This window comes from Ostrinia furnacalis, unplaced genomic scaffold, assembly GCF_004193835.3.
Source record: "Ostrinia furnacalis isolate ACB-3 unplaced genomic scaffold, ASM419383v2 OfSCF1166, whole genome shotgun sequence".
Classification (NCBI taxonomy): domain Eukaryota; kingdom Metazoa; phylum Arthropoda; class Insecta; order Lepidoptera; family Crambidae; genus Ostrinia; species Ostrinia furnacalis.
This window is the reverse complement of record NW_021131405.1, coordinates 439,554-466,252: the sequence shown is the minus strand read 5'-3', so window position 1 is coordinate 466,252 and position 26,699 is coordinate 439,554. Positions and strand designations below refer to the sequence as shown.

The following is a 26,699-nucleotide window of genomic DNA, read 5'->3' as shown; positions in this document are numbered from 1 at the left end:
TGTTTTCGTGTCGTTGATTTTTAGTCCCACTATTAGTAGGAGATCTTTGAGACTTTTGAAGATTGATTTCATTTGACTAGGTTTCGTCCCTAGTATGATCAGGTCGTCAGCAAACGATAGGCAGATGGGCAACGTAATGTGTGAGTCTTGGTTTAGTCGTAGTATTGGTATTTCTTTTTGCAGTGTTTGAAGGACGTCATCTATTAGTATGGTGAATAAACGAGGGGACAGTGGGCAGCCTTGTTTTACTCCCTTCCCTTTGGTAACAAATCTGGTTTGCTGTCCGTACCATTTGATCCATGTGGATTCATTCATGCGTGCTTTGATAATCCTATTGGTCAGGGCTTTATTGGTTCTGGACGCAAGAATTTCTTTAAGGGCATTTAAATCAACTGTGTCGAAGGCTTTTTCCAAGTCAATTGCCATGACGAACGTTGTTGTGCCCTCTCCACTTTTCGTCAAGAATTCTTCGGAGCGTAAAGATGTGTTCATCTGTGGATCTGTGTTCCAGAAATGCTGTTTGATAATCAAGGCTTTGGATCTCTTTGTCTAATCGATTAAGAAGAAAGTTGGCGTATATTCTGTATCCAGTATTACATATCAAAATACGTCTGTAGTCACTGATGCACTGTGGATTCTGTTTTTTCGGTATTGGGACTTGTACGGTCCGAGTCCAAGCTTCCGGGATTATATTATAATTCCAGGCGTTATGTAGGTGTTCTGTTAGGGCTTCAAGCAGTTGATTAGGTATTGCTTTGAAGAGTTCAGTTACTACTTGGTCAGTGCCATATTTCGCATTTTATAATATTTTCTCTGACTTCGTCGTTGATTGGATCCTCAGACAGCTTATTTTTTATATTTTACTAATATTATTCTTGTTTGACGTCTTTTGCTGCACCAGTACTTTTGTTGTATTTTTTTACTTATTTTATTCATATCTTGCGATATTGAGACATCTTGGTGATAAAGGAAATAATTTTCCAATAATTCAGCTGCTTCCAGAGCTTCCTTAATGCTCGGCAGAGGCTCGGCTCATCTGTCTCATCTTTTTCAGCTCCTTGCTCTTGATCCTCAGTTTAATTTAATAGTATGGTATGGTAAATAGTATGGTACGCACCTGGTTTGCTGCCCGTAACATTACATTTGATGCATGTGGATTCATTCATGCAAGCTTTAATAATCCTATTGGTCAGGGTTTTATTGGTTCTGGACGCAAGAATATCTTTAAGGGCGTTTAAGTCTACAGTGTCGAAGGCTTTTTCCAAGTCAATTGCCATGACGTACGTTGTTGTGCCCTCTCTCCACTTTTCGTCAAGAATTCTTCGGAGCGTAAAGATGTGTTCATCTGTGGATCTGCGTTCTAGAAATGCTGTTTGATAGTTTGATAGTAGTAGATGGGCAACGTAATGTGTGTCTTGGTTTAGTCGTAGTATTGGTATTTCTTCTTGCAGTGTTTGAAGGACGTCATCTATTAGTATGGTGAATAAACGAGGGGACAGTGGGCAGCCTTGTTTTACTCCCTTCCCTTTGGTAACAAATCTGATTTGCTGTCCGTACCATTTGATGCATGTGGATTCATTCATGCAAGCTTTACTAATCCTATTGGTCAGGGTTTTATTGGTTCTGGACGCAAGAATTTCTTTAAGGGCGTTTAAGCCTACAGTGTCGAAGGCCTTTTCCATGTCAATTGCCATGACGTACGTTGTTGTGCCCTCACTCCACTTTTCGTCAAGAATTCTTCGGAGCGTAAAGATGTGTTCATCTGTGGATCTGCGTTCTAGAAATGCTGTTTGATAGTTATCAAGGCTTTGGATCTCTTTATCTAAGTGATTAAGAAGAAAGTTGTCGTATATTCTGTATCCAGTATTACATATCAAAATTCGTCTGTAGTCACTGATGCACTGTGGATTCTGTTTTTTCGGTATTGGGACTTGTACAGTCGGAGTTCAAGCTTCCGGGATTATATTATAATTTCAGGCTTTATGTAGGTGGCCTCTTAGGGCTTTAAGCAGTTGATTAGGTATTGCTTTGAACAGTTCAGTTACTACTTGGTCAGTGCCATTTCGCATTTTTATAATAATTTCTCTGACCTCGTCGTTGGTTGGATTCTCAGACAGCTTATGTTTTTATTTTTGTTTGACGTCTTTTGCTGCACCAGTAATTTTGTTGTATTTTTTTAATTATTTTATTCATATCTTGCGATATTGAGATATCTTGGTAAAAAGGGAAATATTTTTCCAATAATTCAGCTGCTTCCAGAACTTCCTTAATGCTCGGCAGAGGCTCAGGCTCATCTGTCTAATCTTCTTCATCTCCTTGCTCTTGATCCTCAGTTTTTCTCACTGAATCTAAAACTTCTTTGTCCCAGATACTCGAAGCTCTGTACTTGTTTTAACGCAAAATAAATATACGTTGTAAAAATAAATATTATCCACGATATATTAGATACGTAGGCATTTTGATCATTTAAGATAAGGCGTAGACGATATGCCGGTAAAGTTCTCACGGTAGCAATTGATTCCTGCAACAGCTCCACATAATTAACAGCGTTGGCCCTTCCAGGCAAGGAATAGATAGATATTTAGTCATTGTTTGATGGCAAAACTATCAATTTTACGTTTGTCAAATTATAAATGTTCCACATTCACGTTTTCGATGGCTGTGTGAATCAATTGTTTCACGTCAGCAATTTTAAATGGGGTGCTTTTGCTGACCAGTTCTTCTTTTAGTTGCGCCCATATTAATTATTTCATGGGATTGTACTGACAATGTTGTGGCGGCAGCCGTGTAACTTCATGGCCCCATTCATCTGGCATTCCCCTATCCCCCACCAACATTTATAAAAATAATAATTATAATAAGGTTACATAAAAGACTAACGTAAACGTCTTAATAATGAAGATTATTGAGTACATTTTTTTTTACTCCCCATTATAATAAAATGATGACACTATTCACTTATTGAAATCATTATTTATCACCGGTGGAGCCTGGCAAATGTTTTCGCGTGGACAAGTTGGTCCACCATTAGTGTACTCCCATGCTGTATCTCTTGCATAGTTCCGTCTGGTCTTGTTATCTCAACGTACTTGGCTAGCAGATCGAGGTAAGGTGATGTACCTACCACTTAATGTTTTCACAGTGAGTTGCTCACACCCAGCTGCATGTCCATTGACCGCAAGATCGCGTCTACTAACCTCTTATTTTTCGCATCTACCATAAGATCGTAATGAGCGAGAAAATCAACACCGATTATTGGTTTCTGTACATCCGCAACCACAAATATCCATGGGATGTCTCTTCGAAGCACGATGTTTAAGGTCAATGCAATATGTGCAAATAGTACCATACGTAGTTATTGGAGTTTCGTTGGCGGCAATTAATCCATAGGCAAAGGCATTACTCGCCTTATCAGTAACGAAGATGCGGCGTGTAGGTGTATGGGAAATTGCGTCATCCTCCGTTAATGACTCCCGCTGGCGTTTCCCTGCTGTGGTTTGTAAGAGAAGGGTTCTATGCATTTCCTTGCTTGCGTACCATAGTGGTGATGGTTCCAAGGTTCCAACACAGTCAGACCGCCGGCCTAGTTCTAGACCGAGATTATGTTTGCGAGCGTAAGTTTGAACGATCGCGTGGCCTGCTACTTCTCGTATCTACCTCAGTTACTTGCGCCTGTTGCATATTCTTTATGAGAAGCGACATGTTCTCTTCAAGCGGGCGAAAACGTTCGTCAGTGACGTGTGTGATCTCCACACGTAACGTAACGTAACGTTTCCGTAACGTTTTCGCTGCTACTGGAGGCGATGGCCTCGTGCACCGTAGCCTAACGTTTTCAAGTGTGTCGAGTGGCGTATCCACGACGACTGCTTACATGTCGTTAAGTAAGCTCTTCGTCCAAATGAACTGAAAACCAGCGCCCTTCGTTACCGTGGGTCACGGCATATGCTGAGGGAGGGTCCCGTTGCAGTGGCATCCTGTTCTTGAGTAGGTGGCACTGCTCAGTTTATTCTTGTGTTTGTTTTTCTTTTATTATTATGTGCCATTGTTATGTATCTATTTATGTGATGTCCATTGTAATAAATGTATTTTTCTTTCTTTCTTTCAAATAACGCGCAACACGTCTTCAGACCGCGCTGCCAGCTAGCGATTTAAGGTGCCGCAAGAACGATGACGGCGTACGGTCACCAATCTCCTCTTCTTCTAGAAGCCGCTGAGTTTTCACGGTCTGGGATTCGCTGAACCTTTTTACTATCCTCTTCTTCAGCTATTCGTATTGTCCCGCTGTGACGACTGAGAGGTCGATTATAAGGTCCCTTACCTATTCTAAGGTTTATATTACAAATAATATTAAAACAACTGACCAGGTTAATTATCACAATCATAATAAACTAATAAAGCTAAGTTATTCAATACTTAAGCTAACATGATACAATTAAAATAAGTTAACAGACCTCTTACCTCTCTGAGGGCTTGAGAGTCCATCTTGCTTATTATGTATAAGCATTTTTCAGTTGGGTCTGTCACCTTTGACATACTCAAAAAACTCTCCGCGCAGTCAGCTCATAACATTTATTTGGGCGATGTCTTCTCACTTTTTCAATACAAATCTTGGCTGTATAGTCACTTGAAATTGACGTCTTAAAATTTTTGGGATCTTATTTTAATTCAGTCAAAAACATTAGCACATTGTTGATAATAATGCACGCTTGAGATTGAATGTTTGTTCCGATAATTTTATTTTTTCTTTTGTCAATTTTTGACCAACGCAATTTTCCCTGTCGACGGTGATGATCAACGGTATCTTTGCGACGACCTTTTTGCTGTTCAACCGTATCTTTTATTTGCTTTCAGTTTGCGACAATGCCACAAATTTATTTAATTAAGAAGTAGGTTCTGAAGAACTCCTCTCTTCGCGTCCATAGCAGAAAACGACTTAGACACTCGTCTTTCCTCGACGCAAGTCGACGATAATCATCACGTGTATGTCTATGATGTTTACAATACACGCAAAAACGAGTTTTATCACTGTTGCTTCTCTTAGCAGCGTTTCAAATTTATCCACTTCTCTCCGTATGTGTTCTCGAACTCGTACATGAAGTAAGCCGTAGACCATTTCGAGTTGTACTTTTTCGCTGAGGTCTTCATGCTAGGTGAGCGCGTGCTTTAGCTATGTACAGCTCAGTTCTCTCCCGTGGCTGTTGAAGTTTCGAGAACAACTCTCTGTATATCCTGTGGAATCTTGGGGCGCTGCTCCACGAAATGATCGTAGACTTGACTCTCTCCACCACGTGGCTGCGTCGTGTGTAAGAAGCATCGACAGACCACGTAAGGCGTTAGCGTCACTCACGTTAGCGCAATCATTAAATGCCTCCAAAGTGCCGATGAAACCGTCGAGGGGCTCGGTGGGCGCGTGTTACTTTGTTGTGTTTTGTTTTTGACTTCCACCTTTATTTATGTTGTTACAATGAAGTACAACTTAAGACTAAAGTGTGACCGGAGAGTTCGGTTATTTATACAAAGTGAAATCAGCGGTTTAAGTTTAAGGAATGACACGTTGCTAAAGGCGAGTCACTCTACTAAATTACTCGAATAAAGGTAGCCTTTCGAACTAAGCGTCACAGACGCAGCGTCTTTAGCTTTGGTATTTAGTGCCACTAACTTACCGCGACAGTGTCGCTGCGTTCGAATGACGTTCCCTAGAATTTCATACATTTGTATAGAACAAGGCTGCTCAACTCCAGGCACGCGGGCCACAGTGTGGCCCCCAAAAGAATTTTAAGTGGCCCGCGCATGTACAGTTTGAAAAAAACGCACCAAATAAAAAATCCCGCCGAGCACAGTACAAACTTTAAGATCTCTCTGAAGTTAGCTGTCAAAAATGTAGGTGGCCCGTTGTTAAGGACTGAATCCACCGCTTGGCCCGACTCTTCAAAAGGTTGAGCAGCCTTGGTATAGAACATTTATTTGTCGCTCTGTCGCGGCGTCACAGTCGCGGTGCCACAGACGCTATAGACGCTCGCTTTGAAAAAAAAGCTCAAGTGAACTTACAAATGCAGCGGGTTGTCAGTTTCTAACCGCGAGAGCGCCACTTGCGCCAGCTGCGCCAATCGTTTCAGCGCTTCTGCGCGCAGGCGGCCCGAGCGCGGTAAAGTCTCGGCCAGCGCGGCGGCGGCGGCGGCGGCGCTGGGCCCAGGAGCGGCGCCCGCTGCCGTGCTTAGTGTATCTGGAAACATATAAATACCTATAGGCGCAGCAGATCAACGAGCTCAACTGCTGCAAGAAGCCTGTAGCGGCCTAGATTTCTGGGGGATCTGGGTTGGTTGGTGTAGAAAGAATAAATCACAAATCGTGCACAATAGCCCTATAAAGGGGCAAAGTGCGACTCGATTACCTTGCAAAACTTACAAACTAGAGTCTGACCAACGAAAGCTGTCCACAAGAAATGGCGGCAATTTTAAAAAATCTGCGGCTGACAACACCGTTTATACTTCGAATCGTTTCAACTTTTATTGGTGTTACGAATCATAACCAAAATCTGATTCCAAGTACTCTATGTCTGAATATACTGAATTAGTATCACTGCTTTCTACGCTGCAGCTATTTTCTCTAACATAATTTATTATAAATTTCTCAAGCTCTTTTTCGACAATACCATCCTTAAGTTTATACTGATTCGCAACATTTATAACATGATCAGTGTATTTATTCCAGTCAGTAGATGTTATTGACTCAAAACATTATTTTATTACATTTTGCAACTTTCCTTGGTCTTCCTGTGTTTTTGCTTGCTATTTTTCTCTTCGCCAAACTAACGTCGTAACTAAACACGTCGCAGTGGTAAGGTGATTAATTAATAGGGTTAATACGTGTAAATCAGTCTTTACTACCTGCATACTACCCACATAATTCATATAGGTACACATAAAATATGCATAATGTTTTTATAAATAAAAATCCGTAAATTAAACTATGTAACGTTCGTTTAATTCAGAAAACACCAATTATTTATTTGACAAATGACACAAGTTTACAATATGGCAAGCAATGTTAGCGTTAAAACAGCCTAGTCAATGCGTAACGACTTCGTTCGTACGGCTTACTGTTCTAAAAATGGTGGCGGTCCGATGCCGGCGCGTCGGCGGGAAGCGCTCCTATTGGCCGTGGCTTTGTCGGTGCAGACAACATAATAGGAACGAATCGCGGGCGGTTAGCCAACCTTCCGGAATGAACTTCGGATGCGCGCTACAACAAATATTTTTATTTTTAACGACCATATTTTACTTCCTTGTTTTTCAAGACTTTTATTTCCTCTAACTCAAATTTAGCGGTTTCTAATAATGTTTTCTGTCTTTCTTGCTCTAATAATGCTGTTGTTTTTATAATTTGCTCTACTTCTAACTGTAACATTAGAGAGAAACATTATTATACAGTGTTGTACTTTATTTTTATTAATTAATAAAAAACACTAGACTTGTTCGGTTCATAAGGTACCCGGTTTTCAATATTTTCATTTCCATATTTTTCTAAATGTTAGATTCTTATCACAGCCTCTCGACGAATATAGTCTGTGGGTTTACGTTCCCGATCTGCAGTCTTGGTCATTGTTGCTAAATAAGGTATGCCATCTGAGCAAGCATTAACCTTTGGCGTGCTATTGAGCCGCGCAAAACTGCACCCGCCAACTGCTACGGTTTTCAAATGATGTTTCAAAATGACAAAGTAGTCTTGTCTTAGATCTGAGACATAGCAGTTGACGGAGGTTTCACAGATCTGAGACAAAGCATAGGAGAGGTTAAGTTATTTTTTTAATAATTTGTATTAAACGACAAATAGTAGGTATATCTTAATACCTGTACTTTGCAAATCTTCGACTTGAAAGTGGTTATTTTCAAAGACTTTGCCGTCTTCCTGCTCTTCAGAACTCATGATATTTAATTTGGTATCTTTTATATTTTCTGTATCCAATATATCTAAAAAAAACTTACATTAACAATGTTATCAGCATAACATTAAATTAAGGATGAACAAGACATTGTCATCATTAATTTTTTAATTCATAAAATAGTACATAGAACAACTGTTGCTAATTGCATCTAGTATGGTTCCGTCACTATCAAAAGAGTTTTTCAACTCGCAAATATAATAGGTGCAGCCTTAAAAATAAAAAACAGTTGAGGAGTACTTGATGGTTTTTGAAACATTTATTTAGAGAAAATATCATAATAATACCTCTTCAACCATGGTTATGGCTCCATTGTGTGGTGGTGGAGGTGCTGGTGGTTCGCCTCCAGTTTCTAATAAATTTCCTCTTTCTGTTGCACGAGGTTCAGAAACGTTCAGCAAGAGTATCCGAGCCTCAGAATTTTTATCTTTATCAAAAATCGCGGAACACACATGGGGGTGATTTGGATAGCCCTAGTGATGCTCTACCTCTGGGCTTCGGCTTGACACTACTTTTTGGGACACCCTGTATAAAGTTTGAAGAGTGTAACCCCGCCAGATACAGATCAAGTAGTAACCGAACTGTTCAAAGCTATAGCTAACAACACAACATAACAAAACACAACATAATCCCGGAAGCTTGGACTCGGGCCGTACAAGTCACAATACCGAAAAAACAGAATCCACAGTGCATCAGTGACTACAGACGTATGTTCTACCGGATACAGAATAAACGCCAACTTTCTTCTTAACCGCTTAGACAAATAGAGCCAAAGATTTGGTAAAAAAAATAAAAAAAAAACAAGAAAAACAAAAAAAAAAAACAAAAAAAGAAACAAAAGAAAAACAACAAAAAAATTTAAAAAATTAAAAATAAAACCAAAAAAAACAACTATCAAGCAGCATTCCTAGAACACAGAAACACACATGGAAAAATTCTTCAACACTGTAGACTTAAACACAACATAACAAAACACAACCACGGTAATACTATCATACAGTATTGTAACTTCATATAAACGGACGAAACGCGAGCTTTCCTTCGAAATTCAAATCTCGGTATGCGCTCGATATGCAAAAGTCGGGGGTGTCGCGAATGTGCCACAGTAATAAACGGACGATGTGTTGTTTTTTAAACAGTGTTTTTTTATAAAAGTAATTACAAGTAGGTACCTACCCATTAACCTAACCCATTTACCTAACACACATGGTAACATTTACATAACAACATAACAAAACACAACATACACAGGACACAAGGCTTTAAAGGTTCTTTTAAATATGCGGCATCAAAGATCTGGAACAATCTTCCTCCACCCATACGAAGCAAAGATTGTTTGCTAAGTTTTAAAGCTTCCATGAAGGAATCGCTTATTAAAAAACAATTAACTTTGAACGAAGTCGCATATAGGTAATTATTCTTCCTTTGTTTTTGATTTTGTTTTAACGAGCTGACGGTGTGACGGTGTGGGAGAGGCTTAGTGACTGGTGATGAAAAATGTGTGGTTTTTTATTTTAATCTTGTTCCTCTTTTTTATATCACTGCACCTACCTATGTACGCTGTATTACTGTGCAGGAGACTGGCACCGGCTGAAAACCAGCGCTGCATGGACCTAGTGCCGTACAGCTTACGCTGAGCCGGATGCCCTTGTCACCTTATTTTTAATTGTTAAGCTGTGTTAAAGTTGTATTTTTTTGTTATGGTGACAATAAAGGTTTATTTATTTATTTATTTATTTATTTATAATCCCGGAAGCTTGGACTCGGGCCGTACAAGTCACAATACCGAAAAAACAGAATCCACAGTGCATCAGTGACTACAGACGTATGTTACCGGATACAGAATATACGCCAACTTTCTTCAGCGAGAGGGCAGATGGAAAAAGTCTTCAACATTGTAGACTTAAACGCCCTTAAAGATATTCTTGCATCCAGAACCAATAAAACCCTGACCATAGTTTAAGACCAAAGCTTGCATGAATAAATCCACATTATGTATATCAAAGGCAGCTAACCAGGTTCGCCACCAAAGGGAAGGGAGTAAAACAAGGCTGCCCACTGACCCCCCGTTCATTCACCATACTAATACTCGTAGATGACGTCCTTCAAACACTCCAAGAAGAAATATCTTTAAGATGCAGCAGCTGGCATATAAGGTGAGTGAGGATTTTTTTCTTTAGTATTTTATTTATTTGTACACTAATAGCGCCTTCAAATTAAGAGACGCGAGCAAGTGCTACAGTGGCAACTACTAGTTTTCATACAATTTCTATAAGCGCAACACACGTAGCGTTTGTGATGGTAGTGGTACTACGACTGCGCCTCTAGAAATTCTATGAAAACTAGTAGTGACGGTACTGCAGCGCTTCGTCACGCCTGTAATTTGAATAAGCATTTATTATTTAGTAAGTATGTAAGTGTTTTAATTCTGTGCACGGAGGCGTGGCTTCATAGACGCATATTCGTAGTTTTACACTTACGAATACGCGTTTATAGGCTGATTTACACGTATTAAGTAGTTAAGTATTTAACTTAGTTTTAAGTGATCAAATTGCATCGTAACTAAATTTTAACTTAATTCCAAACGTCAAGCTCTTGTTTACTATGACACTGCTTGTCAAAACGTATCAAGTGACAAGCCCCGCCCACCAACTTAACAGAAAAATAAAGTTAAAATTTAGTTACCTACTTATCTACTTAACACGTGTAAATCAGCCTTATGAATGAAGCTCGCCTCCGTGGACACTAGGCAAAACATGTTGTCTAGTTTCCTAATTATTATTTTTATAAAGTTTTAACGTTTAATTTTTGTTTGTTTCAGGTGTCGACAGGAAACCGTTTCTGCCACAAGCACGAGAGGATACCAGTACTACTACTACACTAAAGCCAGCTGAGAAAAACGAGTTATTGTCACATTTAACTTTATATTTTGTATCTGTACTTCTAATTTAATAAATAACAAAATAAACAAAGGCCTTTTATTTAATTGGACAAATACATTTTATACTTATTTTTAGTTATTAAAAGTTTTTAGCTTAGAAATTGATCAAACGACGACGCTGGCCCTAACAGTTACACTGAAAATTACAATCAGAGCAGTGGCAAGCGAAAGTTCGTGGGTTCGATTCCCACCTTAGGCATTTCGATTATTTTATCAAGTTAGTAGGAAAAGCAATTTGTGAAAATTCTAATGAAAGTGCTAAAATCACAAAGTTTTGGTAGACATTACACTATCGTTATGTGCATGTACACGCAGACACACAAGTAAAGCTCACTCGCCTTCGTGAGTTGCAAGAACTATATTATTAAGCTGGATAATCATCTAGTCGTGTAGCATGTAATGTGTCAGATACTGTATCAAGTGAGTACATAGGCACGAGCCCGCTGCGAGCTGCTCACGCGTGGTTCGCAGGGAGACCCGCCGAGTGGCGGTATCACTGCGAGCACGAAGGCGGCTCACAGTAGGATTCAGGAGCTCGCAGCCAGGTACGCGATGACCGTGGACGAGCCGTACTCACTTGAAGGTTGGTTACGTTACATGCTACGTTACGTGCTACATGGCAGGTGAGAGCCGCCTTTGTGCTCGCAGTGATACCGCCAGTCGGCGGGTCGCTGCGATCTCCCTGCGAACCACGCGCGAGCAGCTCGCAGCGGGCTCGTGCCTATGTACTCACTTGATACAGTATGTGATACATTACATCATCATCATCAACAGACCTTTACAGTCCACTGCTGGACTATGAGCCTCCTCCACTATAGTAGAGGGTTTTTCCATAATCCCCACGCTTGGCAGGCGGGTTGGAGATCACAGTTTAAAAGATTGATGTTTTTCAGGGAGCGCTGCTGTCCGTTCTGTTTGATGTGTAGTCCCCAAGTCGCCTCTTACGACACCCACGGGAAGAGTAGTAGAGTGCCGTGTGGTGACGGCAGAGTAGAATGCATTTGTCACCAATCCCTACCCTTCCCGTGGGTGTCGTAAGATACATTACATGTTACATGCTACACGGCTATATGAGTACCCTGCTCAATATTGTGTACTGACCGACGAGCGTGCGCACGACGGGGTCCGCGCCCAGGCAGCGCCGCCAGAACGCGCCGCTGCTGCCCTCGCCCGCGAGTGAGCTTTACTTGTGTGGCTCGCTACTGTTCGTTATTCAAGTTTTGATAGACATTAGACTATCGTTATGTGCATGTACACGTACACACACAAGTAAAGCTCACTCGCCTTCGTGAGTTGCAAGAACTATAAGGCAGGGTACTCACCTGCCATGTAGCACGTAACATAACGAACCTTCAAGTGAGTGGGGCTCGTCCACGGTCATCGCGTATCTGGCTGCGAGCTCCTGAATCCTACTGCGAGCCGCCTTTGTGCTCGCAGTGATACCGCCACTCGGCGGGTCGCTGCGATCTCCCTGCGAACCACGCGCGAGCAGCTCGCAGCGGGCTCGTGTCTATGTACTTACTTGATACAGTATCTGATACATTACATCATCATCAACAGTCCTTTACAGTCCACTGCTGGACTATGAGCCTCCTCCACTATAGTGGAGGGTTTTGCCATAATCCCCACGCTTGACAGGCGGGTTGGAGATCACAGTTGAAAAGATTGATGTTTTTCAGGGAGCGCTGCTGCCCGTTCTATGTTTGATGTATAGTCCCTAAGTCGCCTCTTACGACACCCGTGGGAAGAGTAGTAGAGTGCCGTGTGGTGACGGCAGAGTAGAACACATTTGTCACCAATCCCTACTCTTCCCGTGGGTGTCGTAAGAAACATTACATGTTACATGCTACACGGCTATATGAGTACGCTGCTCAATATTGTGTTACTCACCGACGAGCGTGCACTAAAGCTCACTCGCCTTCGGGAGTAGCAAGAACTATATTGTGTATACTGACCGACGAGCGTGCGCACGCCGGGGTCGGCGTGCAGCAGCGCGGGCGGGCCCGTGAGCGCCAGCGTGGCGCGCAGCAGGCGCACGCCCGCGCCCTGGCAGCGCCGCCAGAACGCGCCGCTGCTGCCCTCGCCCGCCAGTGAGCTTTACATGTGTGGCTCGCTACTGTTCGTTATTCAAGTTTTGATAGACATTAGACTATCGTTATGTGCATGTACACGTACACACACATGTAAAGCTCACTCGCCTTCGTGAGTTGCAAGAACTATAAGGCAGGGTACTCACCTGCCATGTAGCACGTAACGTAACCAACCTTCCAGTGAGTACGGCTTGTCCACGGTCATCGCGTATCTGTCTGCGAGCTCCTGAACCCTACTGCGAGCCGCCTTTCTGCTCGTAGTGATACCGCCACTCGGCGGCTCGCAGTGGGCTCGTGCCTATGTACTCACTTGATACAGTATCTGATACATTACATGCTACACGGCTATATGAGTACCCAGGCAGGGTACCCTGCTTTATAGTACCTGCCATGTAACACATAACGTAGCATGTAACGTAACCAACCTTCAAGTGAGTGGGGCTCGTCCACGGTCATCGCGTATCTGGCTGCGAGCTCCTGAATCCTACTGATACATTGCATGCTACACGAGACGAGTGATACCACGGCCTCACAAAAAACCGGCGTGAAGCAGCGCTTGCGCTGTGTTTCGCCGAGTGAGTGAGGATACCGGAGGCCCAATTGGGGGGGAATGGGATTTAAAAGGTTGGCAGCGCACTTGTGACTTCACTGATGTTGCGGGTGTACATGGGCGACGGCAATTGCTTACCATCAGGTGATCCGTCTGCTCGTTTGCCTCCTATCACATAAAAAAAAAACACGGGTATATTATTATGTGTTACTGACCGACGAGCGTGCGCACGACGGGGTCGGCGTGCAGCAGCGCGGGCGGGCCCGTGAGCGCCAGCGTGGCGCGCAGCAGGCGCACGCCCGCGCCCAGGCAGCGCCGCCAGAACGCGCCGCTGGTGCCCTCGCCCACGCTGAGGAGACAACACGTTAGCTATTAGTACTGTTTAAGGTTTAAGAATTTATTTTTCAAAATAAATTGTACATTTCACTTAAAATGAAAAACAGGGTAGTTTATCTAAATATATAAAAGGAGAAACTGACTGACTGACATATTAACGCACAGCCTAAACGGCTAAACGGAGGCACTTGAAATTTGGAAGGGACGTAGCTTAGGTACCGTAGAGGTGCACTAAGAAAGGAATTCCCGAAATTTCCACGGGAACGGGAATTAGCGGGAAAATCCTTTTGTATGGAAAATCTAAACCGCTTAAGTTAGACGCTTGAAATTTAGCATGCATGTACCTTAGTAAACTTAAGGCTTAGTTACAACAGGATATTGCAAAATTCCTACGGGAACGGGAGTTAGCGGGAAAAAACATTTGTATGAAAATATCTAAACCGCGTAAGATAGATGAAGACGGGTAAAACGGGTTCCACGCGTACGAAGTCGCGGGCGGCTGCTAGTAGACATATTATACGACATGACAGTGCATGCACACAATAAACGCCCGTTCGTGATAAGCCGCACGACATTAATTGAACACTGGTTCAATTTACCGGCGGCTACCGTCGCGCATTGCAAACAATGCGCGACGGTAGCCGCTGAAGCGCTGCGCAGGAGCCGGGTAGCGTAGCGAAGCGAGCGCGCGCGCTGGCCGCTAATCGCTCAAGCGCGGTGCGAGAGAACTTCACAGCCTCGCACTCACATTGGGTCGAAACGTTGAAGCGAGTAAAGTATTAGAGACAATAGGATTATATCACTCACACAGGTGGCAGGAAGACATCAGCAGCAACGTGCATAGTGAGGCGAGCGCGCGCGCTGGCCGCTAGTCGCTGCAGCGCGATGCGAGAGCATCGTAGCGTCGCAAACTTCACCAGCAACGCAAGTATGTACACAGGGTCCATACGACTAACTTTCTCGAGGGCTCCGTCATAACGTTGAAGAGAGTAAAGCGGGTTATGTTACTCACACAGGTGGCAGGAAGACATCAGCGGCCACGTGCGAGGCGAGACGAGCGCGGTCGCTAGCCGCTAATCGCTGCAGCGCTGTACGAGAGCCGGGTAACGCAGCGAACTTCACAGCCTCGCACGCACATCGGGTCTCATGCTATTAGCTTTCTCGAGGGCTCCGTCATAACATTGAAGCGAGTAAAGTATTATAGGGTCTGTTACTCACACAGGCGGCAGAAATACGTCAGCGGCCACATGCGAGAAGAGGCGAGCTCGCGCGCTTGCCGCTAGTCGCTGCAGCGCGATGAGAGAGCATCGTAGCGTCGCAAACTTCTCAGCCTCGGACTCACTGAGGGTTCCATGCTTCCTCGAAGCGAGTAGTGTATTGCAGATAAAGCCTGGTCCGTGAGCACGTAGAATCCCGTCCAATGACCCCAAGCTGCCCATCCTTGTCGCTCGCACGTAATTATGTTGCTGTCGCGCTCGCACACTCACTGCGGGCGCGCGTCGCACAGTCGCGACAGCAATATAATTACGCACGAGCGACAAGGATAGGTAGCTTGGGGTCATTGAACGGGATTCTACGTGCTCACGGACCAGGCTTTACTAAAGTTAGGTAGTGTCACTTACACAGGTGGCAGGAAGACATCAGCGGCCACGTGCGAGGCGAGGCGAGCTCGCGCGCTGGCCGCTAATCGCTGCAGCGCTGTACGAGAGCCGGGTAACGCTGCGAACTTCACTAAAAGCGCGCGTAGGCGCACGCAGCCACGCACGCACATCGGGTCCCATGCGTGCTCGATCAGTTCTGAACAAAAAACATTAATAATAATAAATAAATACTGTTTATTGCACACCAAAGAACAGAACAGAAAGAAAAAGAAACACACAAGGTACAACTAAACTACGGCCAACGAGAAGCGATACCAAATGTAAACAAACCCAATGTCATGGGTGAACCCGTCTGACTTTGACAAATTTTGGCGGGAGAATGAGACATTACGACAAATACACAAGATGGGAAGAGAATATATTGTCAACTCGACAGTCGTATCGACCTTTTGTATCGCTGCTAGTTGGCCGTACTTTAGCTAGGTAAAGGTATAATAAATTCTAAATAAAACAAAATAAAATGTTTACAAAGAGTAAATGGCGTTGTTTTTATTAAACTCTTTTCAGAGTCAAGAAACATTAACATAGGTACCTAACATGCGCGGGGCGTATATTATTTGTGCGTGACATAGGGCTTAGGTAGTTTGTTTCTACTACGGATACGTCTGTCGTGTTGCACGCACATGTTTAGACAAAACAGATTACATCTAAATATATAAAAGGAGAAACTGACTGACTGACTGACAGATCAACGCACAGCCTAAACGGCTAAACGTAGGCAGTTGAAATTTGGAAGGGACGTAGCTTAGGTACCGTAGAGGTGCACTAAGAAAGGAATTTCCGAAATTCCCACGGGAAGCGGGAAAAACGGGATTCACGCGTACGAAGTCGCGGGCGGCCGCTAGTACTTAATAAAACTAAGCCAAGGGCCATACTCAATTTCTGAGCTAGGATACGTAGTTCCCGTAAGTTATTTTATCTGTCAATTAAATCAAAAGACCTACTGAGTAACCTTATGATAACTACATTTAAAAATACACTATACTACACTGTATCCTCCTTTGACGTCCGACACTGTTAGTTAGGGTAAGTAGAAAACAAAAAGATATAAAAAAACTGCATAAAATCATAAAGGTAGCAGGGAAACGCTGAACGCAGGCCGCTACCAATCGATCAACATGGAAAGCATTGAGGGAGGCCTATGTTCAGCAGTGGACGTCCTATGGCTGAAATGATGATGATAAAAAATAGCACTACTCTATGTTTGTTGTTCTAGTGTGCCAAATAAATGTATTTTCTTTCTTTCTTACTATAACTTACCGGTTAACTTAGGTAGCACAACCCGGTTGACCAGGGTCGGCACAAGGAATAAGTCCGGGTCATCACGGACCGTTTCCTCAGTGACCGGCGGCAGCGGTTCCATCTCATCTTCAGAGCCTGATGACCCACTGGACAGCTTTTCTGGCCGAACGCCATACATCATGAGACATCTGGAAATGGGTTTGTATAATAACAAATAGTTTGTATAACACCTCACGCGTAATCTTGTAGGTTCCAATATCAAGCGATTGTAATCACAACTGTAGGTTATTAACTGTTAACAATGAAATATGAAAGTCAAATTAGCGTAACAATGATGTGAATTATGATACAAACTACATCGTTATTGCGCTAGAATTTGCATCCAAAGTTTAGTCACACCTGAGCAAAATAGAGTTTCATATTATCCATTGAGTTAAAACAAAAACACATCACGATCATGTGACACGTGCACCAAGGTGGAGCAGAGTGGAGCGGAGCGGAGAAGTGTTTTGAATAACCAATAAGATATAATTATTTCTACTTCTCCGTTTCGCATAGCTTCGCCCAATTTGACAGCCCAACACTTCTCCGCTCCGCCTTGGTGGAAACCTGGCCTATATTAATATTAAAATATGAAACGGAATATAAACAATGCTCACTTGTACCAGTCCATTTTCTCGTAGTCCTCATTGTCTTCGTCCGCCAGCGGGTTCCATAGTATGAGCTGTGAACACGAGACCCAAAGTTTACGATATGCACATGACCTAAACATACTTAAGTTCGTAATCTCCTAACCATTATAGAATCAATGTGAATTGATATGCACAAGGAAAATTACAGTGTACTAATGAATGAAGTGAGTTAATATTTCGTGTGATATCATCAAAACAAACAAAATGTTTTGAGACATGAACAGAGAGATAAAAAGATAAGTTATAAAGTTTACATTTCGCTTATAACACAACATCGACTTTAAATAATAGGCATGCAACGCGTTTTAGCCAGTAATGGTCAAGTTTATCCCGGGGGACAGTTAAACTGTCATTGGACCCGCAGCGAAATTAATCAGAAGAACATAGGAGTTCGAAGTAAAGATTTGACTTCCCTCCAGTGCAAAGCAGATGACAGGTGACAAAAGAAAGATTTATGTAACCTTTAAGGNGCAAGGACAAAATAATCCGCGTCACAGAGGTCACCACTCTCCCGGCGGAATTCTGCGGCGACCAGTCATCAAGCTGGTCAAACTACTATCAAGTTCCCCTCCTGACTAAATCGGCTCTGCCAGGGGGGTGGAGGATGTTGCTGGCAGTTTGGCCAGCAATCCTTTTTGATAACTGTTTATGGTTTTTTACTTTTTTTTAATATTGTTTTAGATTAATGGATTTTTGAAGTTGCTTTTGGTACTCTCTCGTGTTAATGTTTTGAGCTGCAAAGCTGCAATATACCTACTGTTCTGGCCCTTTTTTGGAGTTTCCTTGATTCTAGTGGCATACCACAATCACCACCGGCAGGCCTATCCACCTAACTCTATAATACAGTCCACTCCACCGTTTTTAACATACATATCACCTCTCCCATACTTCAGGCACTGATTGACTCAAGCTTTAGACTCTAGACCTGTAGGTACATACTCATTCTCTCTACAGGGTGATTTTTGTATCAGTATCAAAATTTTCAGGATCGACTCAGAATCAGTAACTTAATTGATTTACGTAAAGAAAACAAAACTTTTTTCTCCATATTTAATTATTTTCATCCACTGCGCGCGGTTTCCAAATTGACTCACGTGGAAAATTTGCTTCGTTCATGGAAAAATACGTACACACAGTTAACTGCAAAGCTTAATAGACATAATGGTGAGCGAAAATAAGCAATAACCTTTAAAACTTAAGATATGGGCACCCGCGGATTAGACTTTCAATATTTTTTTTGCGAAAAATACCACAATTAAAAATAATTACGATAAAGTTGTATTGTCAAATTGTTCTAACGAGCTTATTAAAAAAAATTGGATACTGATAACAAAGTCACCCTGTATAGTGGATACTTGCTTAGTACTGAATAGGAATGACTCTACCATATTAGATTCAACTACAAAATTAGAAGGGCTACCGTGAACCTTATTCAAATATTGTATATTTTATTGTAATGTCACTAAGATTCAAATTGGAGCCTTTTGTGGGTGACTCGTGAAGCGGATGCAATGATAAAGCGTTTTCTGTTGAACATAAATATTCATTTGATGTATTATTTTTTGGGGCCGCATAAAAAATGTTTTGTTACCACTATCGCTTAGCATGACTTATGCATGGGGAGGGTTGTGATTAAAGTTATTTATTGCAGTTGGCCATAGACAAGTTAGATAGATAGACGCTGAAATATTTTAATTTGTATCGGGACTATCCCACCTCTCGTTCCCACCGCTGCAACTCCTGTGTAGCTAGAATCTACGGCTTGACCGCCAATTAAAACCCAAACAGTGAAGGTCAAGTTCGTCCAGGGGAAAAGTTAAACAGAGCTGGATGCAGGCCGCTATCAACCGGTCAATATGGAAATCATTGGGGAAGACCTAATGTTCAGCTGTGATGATGATGATTTTCTTTGTGTCCAAAGTTTATTATTCTTTGCCTGCAAATCACCAAAAACATTGTGTTGTCTTCTATTAACCCATTTAGCCCTACCGTACCCTATGTGGTACGGTATCTTTTCGAAAATATTTCGAAGTACCAAACTGTTGTTAATTTGTAAAAATGATTGTGACAGTAAGCTTAAAGTGATTATTTTACATAAAAATATTTAAAAATATTTTTTAACAAGTGGTTTCGGAAATATTTATGAAATTCCTCGACAGAAAACAAAAAAAAATATTTACAATGTATTTAAGAAATATTATTTCTTATTATTCATGGTAAATTATGTTATTTATCAATTTTATTTTAAAAATAGAGTACAATAGTTATCATGACTACAAAAAAAATATTATTGAGATTATTTTTATACGGTTTATTCCAGTCTAAAATAGGTGTACCGTATAAGGTACAGTAGGTCTATGCATGAGCAAATCATGCGAAAAAATATAATTTAATACTTATTATTTTTATTTATTTTAGGCTATTGATGCTTCACTATATTACCACAATTCATGAAAAATTTGATAATTTCAGCAAACATAAAGCAATCTTGGTATTTTTCTACTGCTGTCTTGTCAGATGACCGCTAATGATGATCAGGTTGACGAAGATTTACGCAATAAAGATAGTGTCAATGTAAATACTAACCCTCAGAGTTTTCTTCGATGGATTTGCTAAATTTCCATCGTAGTGTTGCTAAATGCGATTATGGATAGCACTAAACCTAACAAATCAGAAGAAGCCAGGTCTTCTTCAGCTATCCTCACTAACTTCGGAGAAGGTAAGAAAAAAGAACCAAATGTGGTTAGTATCACAGAAAACGTCTTACAAGATATGCCAAGTGTGATACTAGTGATTATGTGATTTTTTTTATTTTATATCATACAAAAATAAATAAAAATCTTCTTTGAACAACGACTATGTTTTGCTTGCTTATAGACCTACTGTACCCTATATGGTACGGGCTCCCCACGGCCCCCTATTTATGGATTATTTTTTAAAATATTTTTTTCATGATTTTTAGGCTTCCCTTTGTAAGTTTTTGGTGAAAAATCGATTTTTATTTACAAATATAATTATCGGTCTAAATGGGTTAATAAGGTTAAAATTATGCTTCACAACACTTTTGGTCACTTAAGAGACTAGAGCTCGCGTCCACCAACTCTTATAGTAAGAGAGAATTTAAAATAACGCATTAAGCTGCACTTATTTTTTTAACAAAAACGGTATCTGTGTTATACTACTGTTTTCGGGGTCCGTAAAAACCTGACCTATTTATTCTTATGCGGCCTCTACAAACTTGTAGTCTGTGCCACTGGTAGTTGAAATTTTATTCGGTAGCGATTGTCAGCTTTTAATTTATGTCTGTTTTTAATATTGTCGTGAATGTGCCACTAATTGACACATCTCTTCGGCATTATTTAATGTCCCGATCGTGTTTTATAGCCTTTATCTCGGTTATAAATTAGGGAAACGGAGTGGGTAGTTTTTATTTCCGTTAACGTTATATTTTATATATCGCAATTAATGTCCGACTCGATGATTAGTATCAGTTGATTGCTAACTGCGAGTGAAAATATTATACAGTGAGTCAGTACATTTAATTTTCTTTTTACAGTTATCGTACCAGATATTTTGATTTTGTAATGTTTTTGAAACACCTGATGCTCTTACATAGCTCATCGTATCGGCAAAGGTGTGTAGGACGATGACCGATAGATGGCTATCCTCAAGAAGATATGTAGTTTTGATGGATAATGCTGAGGATTAGAGCTTTAAGACGGGGTGTCTTAAAGCTCTATCCCCCGCGCTTTCCATAAGTGAAAGGCTTTTGATAGCTTTCTCAAAATATCGTCTACCATGTAAATTTATATCAATTGCGTAAAATATGGAACCCATGAAATTGCATGAAATATTATGTAAAGCTTTAAATAAATCTCATTATCCTATTATGTATCCAAGTGATTTCAAAAGTCAAGCTTAAAGTTGAGAGGTTACTTGAGACAAAGGCTAGGTACTTTTGAAAAGCAACTACCACGTTTCATACGCCGACGAGTATAACACCCTTACTAAATAAGGTAAAACTTTATTCTGCACCTCACTGTACTTAAGGGCACGCGATTTTTCATTCATAACACACGGTAGCCGGTTCAATCGCGTCCGCGACACTGTGACAGCGTATAAATCACACTCACATTACTCGAGTGAAAAAAAACGAATAAAAAATCACAGTGCCACCAGTTTGCTTTACTGCATATGGGGTTCGCGCTCCGTTGCGTTTAGTGACGGCAGTTGATAATTTAATTGGGACAAAATGATTAAAATATGAAATAACTAATACTTATAGAAAAGTGAAAATCAAAATTTCATTTAACTAATTTACATTTTAAATGAAAAAATCAAACCCTTCAAAACACAACAAAGCTTATAAAAGATTTGAATCACACAATGATTTGAAGTCACAAATGTAACGAAACCCACGCAATGTGTCTGTTATTATCGATTTTTTTCGAATTCTATCTTATCACTCGATATTTTTACTTAAATCCAGATAATATCCTATTTTAATGTCACACAACACTACTCGTATTAATTTTATCATTGTTTTCGTGAAACTCAAATTGAGCGTAAAAGTTCGCATGCATTTTAAATGCTTTTATGTTTTGGGAGTTGATTTTTATTGGTTCGCACAAGTGTTTTTTTTTCATTAACTTGCATAACGATACGTTGGTAGGTATGTTCTTAATTCTTTATGCCATTAATTTATTTCTCACTAAGTTGGAAACCGAATTTTAGTGTTAAAATTAGTTAGGAGTCATTTTAGCTTCTAGTCTCCTGAACGTAGGGAATGTAACCTTTGAATCTTGTGAGAACAAATGTTACTCCATTCAATTACTATGGGTCAAAAGCTGAGGACTTTTGATCCATAGTTGTGTGGAATATCCATCGGGTTTGAACCTACCCAGATGTTCCTCTTATGCAATTTCAAGCCACAGTTTCCCTTTTATGTTATACTTGAGTACATAAAACAAGTAAAAAGTGTTTAATACAACTGTTTAAAGCCCCTAGCCCTCCATCAGGACTATATTTTGTAAATACAGTCATAAACTGTAACTAAGGTACAGTCGATAGCACACTAAGCAACATATTTTTTATTGCAATCTAGCACCTGGTTATAACTCTATAAGATGCCATATCGTTTGTGTTGTCATCTGTACAATCGACTCTACAAATATAGTTCCAAAATGTAAATGTGTGTGTATGTAAATAAATAAATAAATAAAAATTCTGAACTGTCCTATCCATGACATTGACAGTGGGGCGCCACCGTCAATACCGGATCGCTGGTTCCGATTTTTGCCATGTTGAAAACTATATAGTTGAACGATGGTAGCGCCCCCCTGTCATTGAGTTTGGTGGGACAGTTCAGCGTGGGTCATCTATTAGTCATCGCAACAATACCGACTTGTCACACGTCACTTGACGTCACGTGACGTATTGTCACATGACGGTTATTGTGACAGCCCGTCACTTCGCCGAGGGGCGGTGAGTGGCCCTAGACTGAATCGAATGGTCACTCGATATTTCGGATGGTGACATTGTTGATTGATAGACACGTCACTATTACAATAACGTATTATTGTTACGGTGAATTGCGTACAAAATTATTAGGGTTCATAAAAATTATGGGCTAGAGCTATGTGAAGATGAATGATGATTATTATCCAACTGCACCAGAAGGAGGGTTATGTTGTAAGTCATTATAGACACAAAAATTACACAATTAAAGAGTTTACAAACTATAGATTTTGGCTGCACATATTTGGAGTGGTTTAACGAGATACCTACCTATGTATTTTCATTTATACAAAGTTTCATTTAATTGTATGTGTATATTAATTAAAATAGACAGAGGTTTAATTCAAGCCAATTAATTATACCAAAAAACATTAATTTGGATTATTTAGAAGACTATTTCCATTTTAAACTAACCCAATAATGTCAGCATTAGCAATGAATCCGAATTGGAAACGGAAACTATAATTCGGCGATTATTATAATGTTATTAAGATAAAGTTTAATTTGGAAATTCGCAGTCCAAATTGTTAGTGATAAAAATATCCTTTCACTCCAATAACTTGTAGAGATGTAGTCTTTGGTATAGCGGGTCAAATGAAATAATAGATTTACTTACACAAAATAAATTAATGTAATATGAATAAAAAAATATTTTATTTAAGAAATTCTATGTAAGTAAATATTTTGTTTAAGATTATCTTGTCTATATTATTTTGTTAATCTGTTTTTTAAATGAAAAACTACCTCAATCAAAACTAGTTTGAATATCAAAGTATTTACCGAAGGCCATGGACTTTTTTGCCTAAAATATTTTATTATATTAAAATAATTTAACATTTACGAGAAAAGATATTATGAAGAATAATAATATACAATTACTTAGGTAGGTATTTCAGCAAGTAATTTTAAGTTTTAAATAATTTATTCCTTAGAATTATTTTCCCGCTACACACATAAACCCACTCTAGAAATTATTATGAACGGCTTTTAAAATGTAATCAATGTTTGAAATATCAAAATTATATGGGTGTTAATTTGAGTATGCAATTTTCTGCTATGAACAACTATTTAATGTAAAGGAACCTGATTTTATTGATCCATAAAAATCTTAATTTATTTGAAATACAACATTTTACTGCAGCAATTATACAATTTATACGACATGTTTTACTCTCGATTGATATTATTTGGCAAGAAAATAAACGTCTATTTACTGACACTTTAGTTTACTAGATTTTTATGCTATAAAAGATTACATACAAAAACTGTGACATTCTGACTATGTTACATATTTTAGAAGTTGACTTTCTTTTTTAAAATCGGTTAAAATGTTGCTATCAGTTACAGCTGTTTATTCACGGTGTTGCGTTCCAAAGCGTATCAATAATTTCGACGTTCACTCACAAGTCTTCGGTAGTATAGTGGTCAGTATCCCCGCCTGTCACGCGGGAGACCGGGGTTCGATTCCCCGCCGGAGAGATCTTTTTTTTGTTTTTTTTATTTTTAAATTGTTCTTTTTTTGTGTTTGCTAGAAAGTTATTTTATTTTTATTAAATACAAGTATGATAATGAGGAAAAAATATACCAAATAGCTCGTAGCGTAGCTCTTAGTAGTGTAGTTTCTACAGCTAAGTTGCGTCAGTAAATAATAAAACCTACACATTGAAAGAATGTATATTGGATATTAAAAACAGCGTCCATGTTAGCATTTTTTATTATCCCGCATAAGTGTTATGGCGCCCGATAATCGTTCGATAGATTAGGGTGCACTTTTTTCAGAAAAATAAAAAATGGTGGCGCGCCTATTCATTATAGGATGACGTATAATCGCTTCTTAATGTTTTTAAAATTAGCTGCTAATGATTGGAACGAGTTTTTTTAAAATTATGGTTACATAAAAATAAATACAAATAAAAAACAATCGTAAAAAATTCACCGTGTTCGCCAACATGGTAATATTAAGAGCATTTATCTTTTGAATGAAAGGAACACTTTTGAGGAAAACTCAATTTTATAATTACATTTTATTATACACTTATGCTCAGTTTCACCGCCTAACATTAACAGTAATTTATCGATAATCGGTGTTTTTGTATGGAGATTAACAGATTTTTGTCGTTTGTTAAAATTAAAGTAAGATAGTACAACCTAGCCTTACCTACACTATTTTTGTGCCATTGTCTCTTTAGTTAACTGATTTGAATTCTTCTAAAAATAGTAATAAGATTAGTGCCTTCCTATAAGCTTACAATTAAAATGATTCAACATTTTACTTTTGATTAACACTTCAATATTAAGGGTGGGTTGCACCATCTTTCTTTGACAGTAACTATGACGATAACCAGTGCTTTTTGTATGGAGTTTGACAGATTTTTGATCGAAGTTAAAGTAAGATGGTGCAACCAAGCCTTAGTTTTAGGTTACATTTAAATAGTGCACTGCAAATGCTGCTATACCGCGAGCTGTCACACAACAGAAATCCATTGCACCCTAAATTAGCCAACGTTATTACCCAACTAAAACAGTAGTTAGGCAGTACCAATAAAACGAATTGCCTCTAATTTCACGCGGTTATAATGTACGGTGCCATTAGCTGTATTGCGGTTTTATATCAACTGTGTAATGGCCGCTTTCCGCCGCGGCTGCGTCCGCGCCGTGACGTCAGAGTTACTTTGTTGGTAATAACCGTGTTGGTTTTGAAGAATGTTCTTTTTTGATGGGAATAAAAGGTTACAACGAATAAATAAAGCTATTCTTACGACGGCAGAAAGAGATTGTTAGTTTTTTGTTAAAAATGCTTACTAAAATATGTTCATTGTTCATCTGAAAATAAATTAAACTTATTCACACCACAAGAATTAGTGTTTAGAGTAGTAGTAGTGCAGTATCTTTACATACCTACTTTTATATCGCAAGCTCATGAACGCCAAAAACAAATTCATAAACTTTTGACCTTTGCAACTGAAAAAAACAGCCTTTAATTTATACATTCTAGGTGACAAATTAGAATGGTAACAATTTAAATTGCATAATCCGTCAAATTGCCCAAACCGTGGTGGTATCACGTCACATGAGAAATAATTTATTGGCCAGCTGTACCAACTTAATTAACATAAGTACACTTAATTCCGTAATTTATTGCTTGTTTATTATGACAGATGTAAAAACTAAATTTCCTCAAATATGGCTCTTTGACGCACAACCGGTATCTTTGCGCTGTTATCATAGTTATTTACTTATTTATACCAATATAGATGACGTATCACAGTTATTTTTTCTTAATAAACTAGCTTTTACCCGCGTCTTAGCACGCCTGCTTTTCGGTCTGTCACAGTAAGATACTTAACCCCGCGCAAGTCTCCAATACAAAAACCGGGATAAAAACTATCCTATGACTATCCTTGCATATCAACTATCTCTTAAATCGAACCTTAACCTTTAACCGACGAGGTGCGGTCTCACAGACCGCTCCGGTTTTTGAAATTTCTGGATTGCAATGTTCTACTTACTCCCGTGTCCCGAGCGTCTCAGTACCTTCGAGTTTAGTTGCCCAAACGCCATTACAGGTAGTGGTTACATCGACGAGGGCAGTTTTAATAAGATAATTCGATTTAAAGTTCAACAGCGGTCTGTGGGACCGCACGTCGCAGACTACGTGACATTTTTGTACCATACTGAAACTGGCGTTTTTGTTTTAGACGACTAATTTTTCGTAAAACTGATGGATC

The 26,699-nt window shown here is 39.9% G+C and overlaps 1 protein-coding gene and 1 non-coding gene across 2 annotated transcripts in view; one reads left to right on the top strand and one right to left on the bottom strand.

Annotated features, from left to right (window-relative positions):
• LOC114351598 (PAX3- and PAX7-binding protein 1) overlaps nt 1-26,699 on the bottom strand; it is a 37,295-nt gene that overhangs the window by 4,906 nt on the left and 5,690 nt on the right. The window contains exons 5-9 of the mRNA XM_028302873.1: nt 17,422-17,486; nt 16,781-16,950; nt 15,482-15,656; nt 13,739-13,872; nt 6,049-6,223 (exon numbers count right to left, since the gene is read on the bottom strand). Of these exons, the coding sequence (XP_028158674.1) occupies nt 6,049-6,223; nt 13,739-13,872; nt 15,482-15,656; nt 16,781-16,950; nt 17,422-17,486 (719 nt within the window). The remainder of the gene's footprint in view (nt 1-6,048; nt 6,224-13,738; nt 13,873-15,481; nt 15,657-16,780; nt 16,951-17,421; nt 17,487-26,699) is intronic.
• Nucleotides 24,379-24,450, top strand: TRNAD-GUC (transfer RNA aspartic acid (anticodon GUC)). The gene has a single exon. It is a non-coding gene; the product is annotated as a tRNA-Asp (tRNA).